The following is an 18,007-nucleotide window of genomic DNA, read 5'->3' as shown; positions in this document are numbered from 1 at the left end:
ATTGGGTCAAGAAAATGACCTGTCAAATAAGAAATGTCTCCCAGTCACTGTTACATATTTTTAATCACTAGTAACATTATTTCATCCTACATGTTCTGAAACATTTTAAAAACTTTCATTTTTGCAAAAATTTTGAGGGTTTCATCATTCTGTTCTTTCTTTTTATTACACATTCATGTCCATCCAATTATTTCAACTCTATTGTGAAATAGCAAAAGTTGAAATAATCTTAACATTCAATACCAGGAGATTAATCAGAATCAACTACAACTCAACAATGTAAGATTAGTTAGAATTAGTTGTAATTCTCAGAAAGGCCAAGGAAATTGTGTGATATTTCTCTTACCTAAACTTTCTATTGTTCTGATTTTATTGTTGTCAGTCTCCCCACTTGGCAATTAATCTTTGAATAGAACTCTGCCTACTTTATTGTTGGTACCCTAGCACAATTTAGAAGGTCAACAAAAGTTTACTAAATGAATTTGTTCATAGCATTATAAAAATAAAACATATTTTAGGGAATCTAGAAAAGTCCACTTTTTTGACAGGTCAACTAGTCAATATAGAACTAAAATATTTCATTACTTCTGCTCAAAGAAAAATTCTTCTCTGTGTTTAATACATACAGACAATTTTTATTTTCTGAAGGATACATTTTCAAGATTATAACCTACAAATTCTTTCTTCAATAAATTTCCTTGCTAACAAAATGAATCTTTGCCTACATATCCTGCAACTTTGAAAGCTGTGTGAGCCTGACCTGAGATTCATGTATTCCACACCACCTTATGAACTCTCTCCAGTTTCAACTGATTTGAGACTTTCCAAGGAAGGGTGTAAGACGACGAGGGCTCACTAAGTAACTCTCATTGTGATCAGTGGTGAATGATCTCAACAAATTTATGAGTTGTCTATTATTATCCCCACTTAATGGATGAAAGAACTTTGAGATAGAGTTTCCTCATCTTGAAAATTACACACATATGTATAAATATGTTATATTATAGAAAAAAATTTCTTAAACATAAGTATAATGCAAAGAGAAATTTCTCTAACACTCCCATCTCAAGATCATTTATTTTATCTGTATGATTGTAACTCTTCTTCTTTTTTTTTTTTTTTTTTTTTTGCCATACGCGGCCTCTCACTGTTGTGGCCTCTCCCGTTGCGGAGCACAGGATCCAGACGCGCAGGCTCAGCGGCCATGGCTCACGGGCCCAGCCGCTCCGCGGCATGTGGGATCTTCCCGGACCGGGACACGAACCCGTGTCCCCTGCATCGGCAGGCGGACTCTCAACCACTGCGCCACCAGGGAAGCCCTGATTGTAACTCTTGTCAAGGCAGAAATTAGTAAAATTCTGAGCTGTCTTCCTAAGTCCAAATACCCAACTCTCTAGTTTTTATCCTACAAATGAGTGGCAACATTTGGAAACATTCAGCAATTATTTAAAGGTCCCGGTTTGATGCATTCCCTTTTGCCTTTTATTTAAACATTGATTATGAGAATGAAGCTACATTTTCATAAGGAAATACGAAATTGAAAACATGAGTAATAATAATTTGCCTTAGTTTTAAGGTATCTAGAATTCTGTACCTTTTAAAAACCACTATGTTGTTACTACAAAGAATACTCAATCAAATATAGTACAGGATAGAAAATGCAGGTCATTTTGTCCCCAAGACACATCCATTTTTGTGTCTCCAAAGAATAAAAATACATTCATATGCAGAAGAATTACAAACATGTGCACACACATAATAAAAGTAAGTTACTCCTGGTTCAACATTCATTTACTAATTCTGTTTATAAAGCCACATAATCTGCAATCATATTAATAAGTAATTTGCTGAATATGACTTAAATTTAGAAGATTTTAATATATGTCTTACATGTTTACATCCTATGATTTAAATGGACACTAAGATAACTATAAATAAAAAATAGAAAAATTAATGGTATGCAATTTATGAATATTAAAATTCAGGAATGATAACTGTCTAACAGACAGGTCAGTCAATTAACTACATGATAGTTCATCTCTGTTTTCTACAATACAAAGATGGGCTCAAATTTTTATTGTCATTTTCCTTGGAGAGCATGTTAATTTAATCAAATACTGTTTAATTTGCCTGGAAAAAAAATGGTTAAAATAAGAAGTTCATCATTTACAATTTACAAAAGAAATTTACTGTATTATATATTTTCTATATGTTAAAGTATAAATAATGAAGTTAGTAATTGATAAAATATCTAGTGCATAAAAAAGGTATCTTGAGGAGTGCACAAAGTGAAAATAACTAGATTTTATTTTTCAATTTTAGTTTAGATCTGATCAGATACATTAGCAAATACAGATAAATTATTCAGATATAATTTAAATCCAAACAAGAGAAATTTCAATAAAGTTCTTCAAAATCAGAAATAAAAGCATATTCTAGTTAATAATAAATTTGTTTGAATATGATATAAAAATATTTTCAAATTGTTAAAAATTTTTATCACAATATATACAAATGTGTAACACCAGATTCTCTGAAATTGTGATTATGTGTTTAAAATCTTTGCCTAGCACATTAAATCTTAGGGAACTACTTATTTACTATATACTAAAATGGATAAATCTTGCTAAAATAGCTTCATGATTTAAGTAAGATATTAAAATTAATTCATAGCGGTCTATGACTCACTATCTAAAACTTTATAGTTTTAGTGAAAACTATAGTAACCATAGTAAAATCAGAGATGTCCTTTAAAGGAAAAATTTGAGCATTTTTATTGATAGGAAACTGAGAAAAATAAAGGTCCCAGGCATGAAAATATTTGCTTATAGTTTTACCTACACATAAGATGTGGATTAAAATAAATTACAGTTTTCATTTTGTTTGTAACATATATAAAGTGCTGTTCTGACATAAAAGGAAAATTCAGGAGTACTTCAATAATATCAGACAGAACCCCAAATCTAGTCAATTGCACAATTGCATATTAGTGCAGACAAAGTCTAAGTAGGTTGCAAAAGTTACTCATGTGAGTGAACGTTGGGTTACAAATAAATGCAGTGTAAATACTGTGCGTTACTTCTGTAAGAACCTATTCACTTGCAGAAACACAATTTTAGCTCACACAACAAAGCTGTTGAATCAGGAAACTAAAATCTTTGTGTCCGGAGACCATGGCTAAATTTTGCTATGATAAAGTCATCAGTCCACCATGTCTCCAGCTTAACCTACATGACTCTGATGTGAACTCCAAACTGCACCCACCATTGTCTTCAGATACCTCAATGTTAAGGATTTCTGGAACAACAGGGGCTAGAGGTCTTCAGAACATATATATGCCTGGCTTCTTTTCTTTATTTCTTATAGTACCAAGTTAACATAAACAGAAAAGCAAAGCCTGGAGCACAAGACATCTTCCCTGACACAAGTGCTTTCCCCAAGTTCTAGACTCAGCTCCTTCTGTTCTCTTTGCTACCATGTTCTCAGAGCCACATCCTGTTTCACAACATTAGTTTTCTCTTTCGTGTCTATCTTTCAAGTCCAGTTTAAATATGATCTCATTTGTAAAGCATCCCCCAATTCTGTAGAGTTAATACCTTCCCTCAGTGTGCTTTCAAGCACTTTGCACACACCTCTACACATGTTTATTATACATTATATGACCATGAGATGTATGTTTATGTACCTATCTTTCCAATAAACTGTAAGCTCAATCTTTATAAATCAACTTGTCTTTGTTTTAAAAAATATAATTTTGACTTGGGACAAATTTACTCTGACCCAACCCCTCAGTATCATCCAATCTCATCTTAGAATAGTCTCCCTTTTCTTGATGTACCTAGTGAAACACCACTCTCAAGTTTCAGCCTGATTCCTACCTGCTCTGTGAAGAATTCCTTGACCACATAAAACCCAACTGATTTCCCTTCTCTGAATACTTTTTGTGTTTTCCGAGTTTACCTCTGCTTCCCTCATTCTGTTATCTATACCCCACTGCCATGACAAAGATGTTTACATTCATGACACACTACTATGAACACACCCAGGGTTATGTGTCTCTCACTAGCTACATAGCTCTCTCTCTCCTTCCCTACTTATCAAAATACATGTGTAGCACTATGGTGACATTTAAAAATTTTCTCTAATTAATATAATCAATTAATACACTCAACTATTCTAACTTTTATTAATAATAAAGTTCACCATAAACAGAATACATATCAGAGCTCTTCATGAAATCAGTGGTTGAAAACCGGGAGGCTATCACTTTCATTTGGCACTTAATGATTACTAGTGTTTTCTTTTGTTTTTTTTTTCATGAACCAATAAGATGATAAGCTAACAGAAGAATTAGACATCAACTCCATGGTATATTTCTGTGCTTCCTTAGGGTACCTAGCTCTATGCTTTGAATTTGACTGGTGCTTTATAAATAATGCATCTTTTGGTGGTAATAGCAATGTTGTCAATAGATAGGAAATGGTATCACTTTTAATAACGTGAAACAGTAATTGAGCCTTACACATGGTTAATCTCTGTAAAAGACTGTCCTCTCTCCTCCTTTTACCATTCATGAGGTAATTTTTAGGAATTCCTGCTAAGAGTCTTCAAGTCTAAAAAATAATTTAGAAAATTAAAATGCAGCATACTGAAGAATCTTATATTCCAAATGCAGTCTTTCAATGTTTTTAAAAGTGTTAGAGCTCTAAATCACAATATCCAATTCAAAATAATAGAAAAGGGGCCCTTTTTTTCACATCCTAATGAAGGAATTCGAAAAATGCAACCACATTTTGTTATTGGAGCTTATTAGAGCACAACAGATCCTGTATAACCTTGTCAAAATGAAATCAGTTCCAACAAGCACTGTATACAATAAACTGAAGAGTGGTACAGCACCTTTTTTCCAGTAACGAGCTTTTCAGGTTAAAGGTATGTTCTGTTCTCTACAAATTCAGTGTACAATAATTTCTAACTTGTCAACCTCTTTTGTTTTGTGGCAGTTTCTCTTTTTAAAAATTGCATTCTGGCCCATTCAGAATGGATTTTCAGAGCAAAATTAAGTCTAAAGAATCCCAGAAGCCCAAACTGCTTGTTTCTCTCTAAGGACTAGTGTTCAATCGGGAGAAAAACTGCTACCATTTAGTTTGGACTCCATATGTCTACTTCCTTTCTGCTTTATGTCACTAACTCCCCTGGGTGGTCCCAGGATAATCAAGAGTGAATTCAAACCAAGGATTATTAGTGGAGATATAGAAGATTATTAGTGGAATATTATTAGTCAGAACTCGATGTATACTAGAAGTATTAAGGTAAGAAGCGTCTTTTTGAAAGAAGTTATTCGCATATCCTAATTTTAAAAATAACAGGCATCCTTAACTTTACTGATAATTGCACTGCCATTGGAAGCAATTGTAAGAGGAAAAGTTTACTGTATTTGCTTTTTTGCCTGTGCAGAGAAGGACATTTATCTGTTCCCATTATATTCAGCTACATGTAGCAGCCTATTTGGGCTATAGCATAAGAATGGATAACAGTACCAAGGCTCTTACTTAAATGACAGCCACCAGGTTGACAAGGCCCCAACTAGCCAGAGCATGCCTCTTCTTCCAGAGCTGTATGGTAACCTCATCTGCTTCATAAAAAGGAGCCCTTTTTAAAATTATATTTGAATGCATCCATATTTATTCCTCTGATAGCTTCAACTGGCTTCACATACTAAATGGAATCCTCATACAATAAAAAAAGCTGTTCTTGAAAAATAAAAAGTACTGCAATTTTAAACTGTAGGTGGTAACCCAAAGTCATACGTAATTACAAGAAAAGTTGATGAATAAAATCAGTTTGTCATTTGAAAAAAATGTATGCATTTTTTTCTTTTAAAATACTCTTTTACATTCCAAACTGACAAAGGAAAGTGAAATTTAAAGTGGGAAAAAATGCCTTTGAAGTGAATGATTCCATACCATTTAGCTCCACCTACTTCCATACTAGGAGTTCTTTCCTAAAAGTGCTTTACCAAAAAGTAAATCAGATGATTTGATCAAACATTTTAAGTTCTGTGAGGATGTCAGTTTCCTCTGAGAGAAAAGTACTGTCACCCATTAGAAGAGAAACTTAAACCAAATATAAATATACACAAGGGGAAGTATGATATAGTAGAAAATTACTGATTGAAAAATCCAGATATTTTGATTTTTCATTTAGGTTCTGTGATAAAATTACTGAGAGACATTTTGCCTATAATTTAATCCCTCTGAATCTATGCTTCTTCATCTAAAAAAACAGAGTTTAGACCTGGTCATTTATTCATAAATTATTCCTCTTCTTATTTAATACACAAATTCCATAAAAGAGTAACAATGGGTTCTGGAATCCTGAACTAAATATCCTTAAGGCTTAACTAAACTGTGCTACTGTACTATGTTACCAATTTGTATAAGTTAAAAAATGCTGTCATTAAATTGGAAGTTATTACACAGCACTAATTCTAGTGAATTCTAATTTTCACATATATGTTTGTTGTCTGATCGATTTTTAAAGGTAGTAAAATGCATTCAAATAGAATATTTAATATTGAAATATAAAAGCTTACTTAAATGAAAATTAAAGGAGAACTTGGGAGTGTTTCAAAAATGTTACTATAAACTTGCTATCCTGTAACTTAAAATCAACAAGGGCTATTTGTAAATACTTTTTGTGTAAGCATATTAATAAATAGTCTCTTGGATGTATCCACAACAGATAATCCCTAATAAACACTAAGAATAATGTTAAGCAGAATTGTGAAGAAATGCCTATTAAGCTCCACTTTTAATATGCCCTCCTATCACCTGTAGCCCTAGAATTCAGAGTTCTCATGCAAAAGCAGGGTCTTTCTTAACCTTAAAAAAGCTTATTTAATAAACTAATTCCCACATGGAATTTGGTGACACAGATTGATAACCTTCCCCAAATTATTTATATTTAAAATATAGGCTCAATAAAGAAGTGAACATTTTACCAAAGTAATATATTTCTAATTGTGGAATTTCATATTCTCCTGGCTATGTCTCCTGAAATATTACAATTAATGAGGGGACCTTGAAACATCTGTGAAATTGCATCATGGTAAAACATATGAGTGAAAACACCTCACTGGTTTATTTTTACTAAGAAGTCCAGGCATAATTGAGAGTGTTTACTTATTTATTATAGGATCTACAGTGCCTGGCCTAGCACTTTATATACAGCAGATACTCAAGAAAACATTTCCTGGAATAGTAAAATATTACTAGTAGTAATATCATTGTGATGTGGATTTTCAGGCCATGCATCAGAGAAGTTTTACATCTGTTTACATTTAAAGATAAATGTTATCCTTATAAGAGATGATATATTTAAAAAAAAGGGAAAGGATATAGATTTCCAAAAAACAAATCCAGTTTTAAGTTAGCTATCGTCATAGAGTTTTGTGAAAAGATAAACAGACATGTGAAGTCAATTGCAAAACTCTTCTAATTTCAAAGATTTCTATTGGAGATGTGAATTCTTCTATACACAGTTATTCATGCTGTGCACTGCTTAAATCCATAAGGTGGCATTTACATATGGATTGCCAAGTAAATACATCTCACTTATTTTCCCAATATTGGATGAAAGTTAAAGGTCTTGATTTTGGTGACCAAGGAATGAATATCATTACCCTGATTTGGTTCAGAAGTTAGGGCAGTGTATACACACACATACACACATATACACTTAGGTATATATGTGTATATATGTGTATGTATGTGAATATGGGTTTGTGCATATTTATGAATGTATATATGTATCTATACATACATATGTGTATTATTTTATTAAGGTTTCTTCTGTTGAAAGAGAGAAACAGACAGATAAAGAAATTTAATTAAAGAAATATTTTTGATTGCCTGCTATTTAGAAGGCACTGCTCCAAGATAAGATTTCTGCTTTGTGCATATAACATATGCACATAAATGCATACATATACAATATATGTACACGTGTATAATACACATATACATGTACATATCTACAATCAAATATACAACTAAAATACCAAATAACGATAAATGCCCTGCAGAGAATTAAAATAAAGTCATATGTGACTGGGAGAATGGTTTGGAAACAGCGTCAGCAGAACTTGCTGATGAATTGGAAAGAAGGGCACAGAGGATTCAAGGATAATTCTTAGATTCTGGAACAAGTATGTTATATGTTGTTACAATGTTTGTGAAAACTACATTTTTGTAAGAAGCTACAAAGCAGATTTTATGTAAAATCTTCTTCTAGTTAGGCATGCCATTGTTTCTAAAAAGGAATGCCAACAATTTCCCCCCATGGGTGATTGAATATTGATTGAAATTCTCTAATGAATTAATGCATATATACTTGGGGAGAAGAGCTCTATACATTTGATAAAGCTATAATCTAGCCTTTTTTGCACATAAAAAAAAATCTAGAAAGACTAAGTGCCATGGGTATAACCCTTCTGTTCTGAAATTGACAGAAAAGATCATATATAAAGAGTGCAAGGGAAAACATTTTAAATGTTGGATTTGTTGGGTGGTGGAGTCTTTCTTCCCTTCAGACAGGAATGAGGGTTTTCCGCGTGGACACTTTAGTCAGTGATCCATCTAGGTACCACAGAAACATTTACTTCAGAGTGGTATCTCAATGAATTTTTACCTTGAAAGGTGAAGCTTTATCCACTTCAGGCTCATCTTAAAGAGATGAAATTTAGCCTCAACTCCGTGTTGAGTAAGCCTGTACATATCCACTTTTCAACATGCTTTATAATGAAAGCAGTGCCCCTGTCTCCACTACTTGATCCCATTTCACTTCTCTCTGCAGAGTTCAACAGCATATTCATCCAGTCAGAGGTACTCCTTTCCCACAGGCATCACAGCTCTCCCTGCTTATTCATGTCCAGAGATGCTATGTTTTATCTCAGCAATTAAAGAAGGTACTGTTTTAAGACTCATCCAGCTAGTTTATTGTCTGGAAACTCTCAACTGGAGATGAGAGCAGCAGCCATAGGCTTCTTCCATCAGTGCATTCTTTGTTGTTCCACATGGATGTCTTTTCTATCCTTTTCTTCCTACACCGTATATTTTTCCATCTATCCTTCTAAAGAAAGCATCTCCAAAGGAAAAATGCTCATTATGAGCACACAGAATCAATTTACCAACTGGTAGGTCTGTCTCCATGTGAGGAAACAGATTTTAGCTGAATCCCTTTCAAATGTTTGCTAGGCTGGCTGTACATCTGTCCACTAATCCAGTCTTCTCTTTCCTGCTCCCCACCCACTCATCTGAGCTCAAAGATTCACTCTCTTATTTCCATTTTGATCTGTATTACCTTTCCTAACAGCACAGCTAAGCAAAAAAAATCATGTAGACTCTCAATGTTTCTAAATGTTTTGTTGCTGGATAATTATAACAGTAAATGTAAGTGTGACTGCCAACTTTTTAGTCTAGCTACATATTTACTATGAAGCACAGAAGTACACTCTTAATTTTAATTAATGAGAGTTCTCATTAGCTTTCAAATCATTGATAATCATAGAAGGAATATATAAAATATATACCTTAAGACTAGGAAAGTATGTATTATAATCATATTTGCTTAGTTCTAGAGTAAGACAAATTTAAACACAAATTTAGGATATTACTTCATGATATTCCTAATCTGTTTCATAATTAGTATGGCATGCATCTATATATGTATTATTTATTTTGCTAAATTTAGGATCAGGAACTAAAACCCTAAAGCAATTGAATTTATATCTTGTACCTTAGTTAAGTATTTGAAGGAGATAACAGATGGTTTGGAAATGTGTGTTAAAGTGAAAGAAAGGCTACCCTCCATGACTCAATTTCCCTCTCTCCCATGGTAAACAAATTGACTGAAAGGAAGAATCAGCACCTGGGATGGGAAGTGAACCTGCATTTACCTGTAGTCTCTGAAAGAGACGGGTATCTAAATGAACAACAAAGTTTGGAAGCTTGGTTTGATGCAGGAATTTGTAATATCTTGGTGTACAACATTCTGCCTCTGTGTAATTTTGACATTTATTATTAAACAATAAAGGTAAAGTGAAATGAAAGTAGCAGTTGTATCAATTTTTTTTAAAGCTGGAAAGGCATATTTAATAGTTTGATACCTTTCACTAAATGAAAACACATAGATATTTCTAGCAGTAATATTCTCTTACTATAAAAATTAAAAACCTGAAACACTATTTTAATAAATGTTCTTACTAGCTAACAATAAAATGTGATGGATCTTATTCTATGTATGTGTTATTTTTGAGGTAAATTATCCTGGAAACAAGCAAACAAACAAAAAGCAATATCACATTTTTCATCAGTATTCATTTCAATAGATACATGAATAAATATATAACACAAACCATAACTGTCAAGTGATATTTTAGGAATACAAAGTCAGCAACTGTCAGTAAACTGATTGGCATTACATAAACAAGCTTTTTATACTATTTCACTTTCTACTATAATAATAATACTAGTTATGAAAAATTTTACTTGTTTTTATATGGTCCTACATATGAAATTTGCTAGAAAAAGCTAAATATGTACATATAAAGAAAAGTAAAAATATGGAAAGGTGCATAGTGGATAATTTTATTCAAAATAAGAATAGCAAGAGTTAAGATAATGAAGAAGTAATGAACTGTTATAAAAGCTTATTTCTGTAAGTCAAAAACAGTGAAGTAATGGAATAAAAGTAGTGGTAAGATAATTTTAAATTTCATATAAGGGTTACTATGGTAATATGAAAAGTAAATTTGAAGAGAGATGGTGAGTATCATGAACAAAATTCTGGAATATTGCATCTCAACTCTGCCATGACTGTGTGAGACAGCCCTGAGATGGGTCCTAAGTTGAGTGTCCTCTCCACTGAAGCTCACACTGGACTCCCCCTTACTCCTCTCTACAGTGTGGACCTGCCATAGTTAGTACAGCTACTGGCAGAAGAAGAAATAAGTTACTCATTTTTTCTACTTGTATTACTGTATTTCTTCCCTAATTCTGGGGAGGGCAGATGATAGTAAAAGAGTTCCAGCACCACTGTCCATCTTCCATATGTATTCTGAGGCGTGGTTATGCCTTTCTCTAGCATGAGTGTGAAGGGAGGTCAAAGGCATTGGGATAGTTGAGGAGGAAGAAGTATAGGATTTGGGGGGAAGTGGTAATTTATGTTTTCCACTCTTCATAGATATTCTTTCAAAATTTCCCAGGTACTATAAAGTTCTGACACTTCCAAAAAAATACTTTTTAAATAAGTGGATGACAAATAAATATAAGGACTTGAATCATCCCCAACCACAAAATAAGATTAGTCTCAGGTCATTCTCAGTTCTCTGCAGCCATTCCTTGTGTAATGAATAGGTATCTTCTATGATTTCTATACTAAAAGATGGAGATCTGGGTAGCATTTCTTTGAGGAGAGGATATTTTACCTAAACTTTCTCAACTTGATGTTACATCAGAGAAACAAGGGTGATTATTACTTTTATCCTGCTCTCTCTATATTACTAATTTGCTGTAGTGTTGATTTTTAATGATCTTCTCTATTGCTGAGTTAACAAGAATATAGAATTTTCTCATTCTTCAATAGGGATAACTTAATTTATGCTCTGGGTACCATTCAGGGAAGACCTTGGGCAGTAAATTGTACACAACCTTTGGGTAAATTTTGTACCAGAGCACTGGACTGAGATTGCTTTAAGGTATCATAAGACTACTAGTAATATTATAATAATAATACTCTGATTTATTATTTGTCTATGTTCCTGGCACTGGTGGGTACTTCTATTTATGATGTATGCCATTTGTTTATAAATAATCCAGGAGTACTGTGTTACTATTTTTTTGTAATTCCAGACAATTGGACCATGCTGTCACAAACTATGAATATCTACATCATTGTATATCCATACTCCTATAACTCTTTGATTTTTGTACTATACTTACTTGAATGCTTATCGTTCATGTTTAACTCTAAGCTTCTTGAGTGATATTCACCTTTGCTCCTGTAGTGCATTTGCACTCAGTGAATAAATGCTAAATACTTATTTGGTGAATGAATGAATATCTCCTTTGATCTGAGTTCTCCAAATAGTAAAAACAGCAATGGAACAGTATATTTCAAGACCATTAATATGGAAGTAATTAGCCATTCAAAAGAAATAAATAATATGATAACAATAATAACATGAGAGTAACTTCAATATTTTTTATACAGAAGTAAAAAACAAAAAACTACTGTGCTCACAGGAATTAATAGTATCACTATGGCTACTAATTTAACAGATTAATTTTTCCATTGCTGTGCTTGTTAATGAAAAAATGGTACCTTTTTTCCTAATGGAATCTCTACAGTGCAAACGTTTCTAAAGTGTAATTTTTATTTTTTTATTTTTTTTGCGATAACGCGGGCCGCTCACCGTTGTGGAGCACAGGCTCCGGATGCGCAGGTTCAGCAGCCATGGCTCACGGGCCCAGCCGCTCTGCGGCATGTGGGATCTTCCCAGACCGGGACACGAACCCATGTCCCTTGCATCGGCAAGTGGACTCTCAACCACTGCACCACCAGGGAAGCCCCAAAAGTGTAATGTTTTATCTTACATGTATTTGTATACATGTACTGAATTTTGTTAGGCCTTTCATTGAGAGTGAGAACCAGACTGGCAGTTTCAAATTACCATCTGAAATTGTAATGTTTAAATTTGCAAAGGTATCATGGGGTTAGGGTGGAGGGGAACACTCCAGTGTCCATGACATACAAAGTCAGTGCTGTTAACAATTAAATGTGAAAACATTTAAATAATGCACTTCCACTGACACCCAAAGAATAAAATCTAACCATTAGGATGGTACCTAGATAGCAGATGATTTCACAGCAAAGTGCGCTGACCTCCATCAAGTTAAGAATCAACAGAACCTAGGTAACTGTGGTAGAATCAGAGACAGTCTCAGCTCATGAAAGGCCCTTCTGTGCTAGAGCTATATTAAATTATCACAGCTAATGTAAAATCAAACTTGGTGTAAAAGATAAAAGTGTAAAGTTCTCACAAATGATCACTTATCACTTCATTCCGAAATGCATACAGCATTCATTATAGATTGAAATATCACTCAAATTTCACCATTTAGTTGGGTTTTGAAACAGCCAAACCATTAACAGAAGAGAGTAGCTTTTTATATTTATACAACCAGTGACTAATGAAACATTATACCCTGTGCACAAAGGAGGAAAAAGAAAACCCTTTATTTTGTAATGAACCCAATTGGAGCCCTTTTTAAACACAGTGTAATATGGTTTCACTGTTTCATCGAGCCTCTCATTACTTGTGTCAATAATCCTAGGTAAACCACTGTTGACCTTCACAGCAATTTATCTGGTAGCATGAATAGCATTAATCTATGGGGTGCTTTTGATGAATTGTAGTTCAAAAAGCAAAGCCAAAAATGACTTCTTACAAAGTGCTCAGAAAAGTATCTATTAGAAATATGTCAACTGCCAACTACCTAAAGGTAGCTTGGCTATTTAGGAAATCATGCTGCTGGCTAGCTTGCAAACACTGAGAAAACATATGAATTTTCCCCACTTGAATTACTTTAAAAAAACAAATAACATACTTTTCATCTAAGTATATTATTTTTTCTGTCACTTCCCTTCTAATTCTCTATATTTTTATGTCATATTGCTTTCAACACAATGTGACATGCTATGCAACATGCCCCAGGTTCCAAAACTGTTAGGTGAGACAAGCGCTTATCAAGTTGAGGGTGAATCAGACTTCATTTCCGTGACTACAAGATCTAAACATCCAGGTCAGCACGAACTGAAAGCTACTCCTGGATCCTGCTCTAAGGATCTAACTTATCTTCTTGACACACTCAGTGGTTGTTATATTCTCTCTGGCAGTGAGCCTGGTAGGGTTTATCTACAGGGGGTTACTACATTTAATTCCAATTTATCAGTCTAATTTGATTAGGCTGATCTTTCCCAAAAGCTGGAATTTGCACAATTCATGAGATACTAGAAATTACTCTCTCAGCTCTGTTATCTTCAAGATGTTTATATGTGGAAAGTCTATTCAATGCAAGACTTTGTTTGCCTTCAAGAACAAAAGTGTTATTAAGAACTAAGAAATGGTAGACACTAAGGCAATTTGAAAATAAAGTTGTAAATTGATTTAATACATTATTCTTTCTCCAATTTTGTCCTGTATCATAAAAAAGTAAACATCTTGGAAAAAAACACAAATGGGATTATTTTTCCCCTAAAATTAAATCCCTTTACAAAGAATTAGACTTTATCCCCCAAATTCCTTTTTGGAAAGGTATAAAATTAACCCATGCTTCTTACAGTTATTTTATACTTAGGTTCATGAGAAAGATTTCAAATAAATGTACTCCCTTCAGGATTTCTAAGATCCATTGGATTTGTTACAGCATTGTGTAATTATTACACAGTACTCATTCAAATACTGTAATATTGTGTAGAACACAACATTAGTCTTAAAAAAACGTTTTCTTGGTGAACTATATGAGAAAAATCTTACATTCTCTAATGCTTTTTTCTCTTGGAGATTCACATTGTACCCTATAAATAAACTCTGAGAAGTCCTGTAATAAAGAAACCTGACTAATTTTGTTTATTGTGATATTTATCGATTTCAGAAAAGTTCATCTTCGTCTAACAATATGCTAAAGCTACCTCATGAACAACTTGTCCTGGCTTTTGGAGTTTAGGAAGAACAGAGATTCTTTTTAATCTTGGGTATTGGCATGTCTTTTTGCCATTTTCCTATATTTACTCAAATTGTGAGATTATTGCAGAGGAGAAAAAAATGTCTGTGGGTGTTTCAAATTATTGTTCATAAGAAATTAGTGCAGTTTTCACTAGTATTGTACACCTCTGTCTTTGCTACATCTCGATTACATGCTATCTCTCTTTGTAAAACTAGTAATAGTGATTATAAAGCATATTTTTATGATAATACTACCAAAATTAACTCAGGGAAAATGTTGTTTTCATGATTCTGATTTATAATTTAAAGCATAAAATGTAAAGAAAACCATTAATATGATTTACTATTCACCACCAAATATTATACAGTATATTTATAATTAAAAAATCTTTCACAAATATAAATTTTATTTCGAGTATAGGCTGTAATTTTATTTTATTAGTTTGTCTTGAAACATATTAATTGTGAATCATGAAGATATTTACACTTATGAGAAGTCCTTGTGAAAGAAAAAGAAAACCCGTTTAAATTTGTTTATTATTCTAAAGATTTTGATAAATTTAAGCAGTTTTTCAGGTCATTCTTGCATGTATAATAATGTCAAAAGGTACTCACCATGTACAATGAGAACATACTCTGCACTGCTTTGGCCAATGGTATTTGTGGCTTCACATCGATATGTACCATTATCCGTTTTGTTGAGGAAAAGAATGTTTAGCTCCCTACCACTCACAACCATTCGGTCAGGATCTGGTAATTCTCCGCCATCCTTTGTCCACAAAACAGGTTCTGGCCTATTGGATTTAAACATGCATATAAACAAAAAACATATGAAATGTTACATATTCTGTGAATTAATTAAGCAATTTATAAATATTTAACACTCATTTCATGGATAACTATATGCTAACTTCTGTAAGGTACCAAAAGAATCATAATGCACTCACTCAGAAGATTTTGGAGGTATGGCAATTATAATTTTATTCTATTCTCCTTAACTAAGTAGACATGTATTAAGGAGCTAATTAGTTGAGTCACTATAGTAGTCACTGATAGATAGCAAGTCCTGCGGCCCAGATTCTGTGGCTAAATGTCTCATACCTGCTGGTCTCTGGAGGATTGCCTGTGGGCTATTGGAGCAGCCTTCTACAGAGGTATCTGGAATTATACCTTTGCATTTGGGGCCACCATTGTGGGGGCACAGCTTTGCCTGAAACCACCTGAAATTTCTCCCCCTTACCTTTCCTGCTTTCTCATCCCTCTAGAGGTTTTTATTTTCTGCAAGTTATCTCTTTTCTTTTCTTTTTTCCTTAGCTTTACTGAGATATAACTGACACACAACACTGCACTAGTTTAAGGTGCAGAGCATAATGATTTGATATATGTAAATATTGCCACATGATTACCACAATAAGTTTAGTGAACATCCATCACCTCACATAGTTACTTTTTTTTCTTGTGATGAGAACTTTTAAGATCTACTCTCTTAGCAACTTTAAAATATACAATCCAGTATTATTAACTATAGTTGGCATACTATACATTATATCCTCAGAACTTAAAACTTGAATTTTGTATCTTTTGACCACCTTCACCCATTTCCCCTATCCCCCACCCCTGCCTCTGGCCACTTTTATTCAACATTTTACTGGAAGTCCTAGCCAGAGCAATTAAGCAGGAAAATAAATAACTGGTAACCAAACTGGAAAGGAAGAAGTAAAACTGTCTTCATTTGCAGATGATATGATAGCATATAAAGAAAACCCTAAAAATTCCACTAAAAAGCTCTTAAAACTAATAAATGAATTCAGTAAAGTTACAAGACACAAAATCAATAGACAAAAATCAATTGAATTTCTATACACCAACAATGAAATATCAGAAACAGAAATTAAGAAAATCTATTTTATAATTGCATCAAAAAGAATACAATACTTAGAAAAAAATGTAACCAAGGGGGTGAAAGATCTGTACACTGAAAACTATAAGACATTAATGAAAGAAACTGAAGAGGTCAAATAAATGGAAAAACGGTCTTTAATCATAGATTGAAAGAATTAATATTAAATGTCTATACTACCCAAAGCAATCTACAAATTCAATGCAATCCCTATCAAAATTCCAATGGCATTTTTCACATAAAAAGAACAAAGAATCCTAAAATTTGTATGCAACAACAAAAGGCCCCAAATAGGCAAGCAATCTTGAGAAAGAAGGAAAGAGCTGGGGGTTTCACACTTCCTGATTTCAAATGATATTTCAAAGATATAGTACTTAAAAGAGTATGATATTGGCAAAAATACAGACACATAGATAAATGGAATAGAAGACTCAAAAATAAACCCATGCATGTACGGTCAATTAATTTTTGACAAAGGAGGTAAGAATACACAATAGGGGAAAGGACAGTCTCTTCAATAAATAGTGCAGGGAAAACTGAAGTGCCACACACAAAAGAATAAAGCTGGGCCCCTATTTTACGTTATACATAGACATCAACTCAAAATGGATTAAAAACTTCAATGTAAGACCTGAAAATGTAAAACAGGAAAGAAGCTCCTTGGCATTGGTCTTGGTGATGATTTTTCAGGTTTAACACCAAAAGCAAAGACAACAAAAGCAAAAATAAACAAGTGGGACCACGTCAAATTAAAAAGCTTCAGCACAGCAAAAGAAACAACTTAAAAAATGAAAAGGCAGCATATGAAATGAGAAAATTATTTGCAAATATTATGTCTGGGTAAATAAGATAAGGGGTAAATATCCAAAATAAAGAAAGAGCTCATACAAGTCAGCAGCAAAAAACCCTGATTAAAAACAGATAATCTGAATAGATATTTTTTACAAAGGAGATATACAAATGGACAACAGGTACATGAAGAGATGCGCAACATCACTAACAGCCAGGGAAATGAAAATCAAAACCACAATGAGATAACACTTATACGTGTTAGAATGGCTGCCTTCTAAAGGACAAGAAGTAATAACTGTTGGGGAGGGTGTGGAGAAAAGGGAACTCTCCTACACTGGTGGTGGGAATGTAAATTGGTGCAGCCACTATGAAGAACAGTATGGAGGTTCCTCAAAAAATTAAAAATAGAATTACCATATGGTCCAGTGATTCTACTTGTGGGTATATATCCAAAGGGGGGAAAAATCACTGTTTCAAAAAGGTATCTGCACCCATATCCATTTTAGCACTATTTACAATAGCCAAGA

At 33.3% G+C, this 18,007-nt stretch overlaps 1 protein-coding gene across 7 annotated transcripts in view; it reads right to left on the bottom strand.

Moving 5' to 3' along the window:
* Window positions 1–18,007, bottom strand: part of CADM2 (cell adhesion molecule 2) — a gene marked incomplete at both ends in the record, with an annotated part of 1,072,922 nt that overhangs the window by 59,287 nt on the left and 995,628 nt on the right. For all 7 annotated transcript variants that reach the window (XM_082839305.1, XM_082839307.1, XM_082839309.1 and 4 more), the window contains one exon: window positions 15,404–15,582. In XM_082839305.1, the coding sequence (XP_082695431.1) occupies window positions 15,404–15,582 (179 nt within the window). The remainder of the gene's footprint in view (window positions 1–15,403; window positions 15,583–18,007) is intronic.

The sequence above is a fragment of the Leucopleurus acutus genome (assembly GCF_964270905.1).
Source record: "Leucopleurus acutus genome assembly, chromosome: 5".
In the NCBI taxonomy this organism is placed as follows: Eukaryota; Metazoa; Chordata; class Mammalia; order Artiodactyla; family Delphinidae; genus Leucopleurus; species Leucopleurus acutus.
The sequence above is the reverse complement of the archived record's forward strand: the minus strand, read 5'-3'. Positions and strand labels throughout refer to the sequence as shown.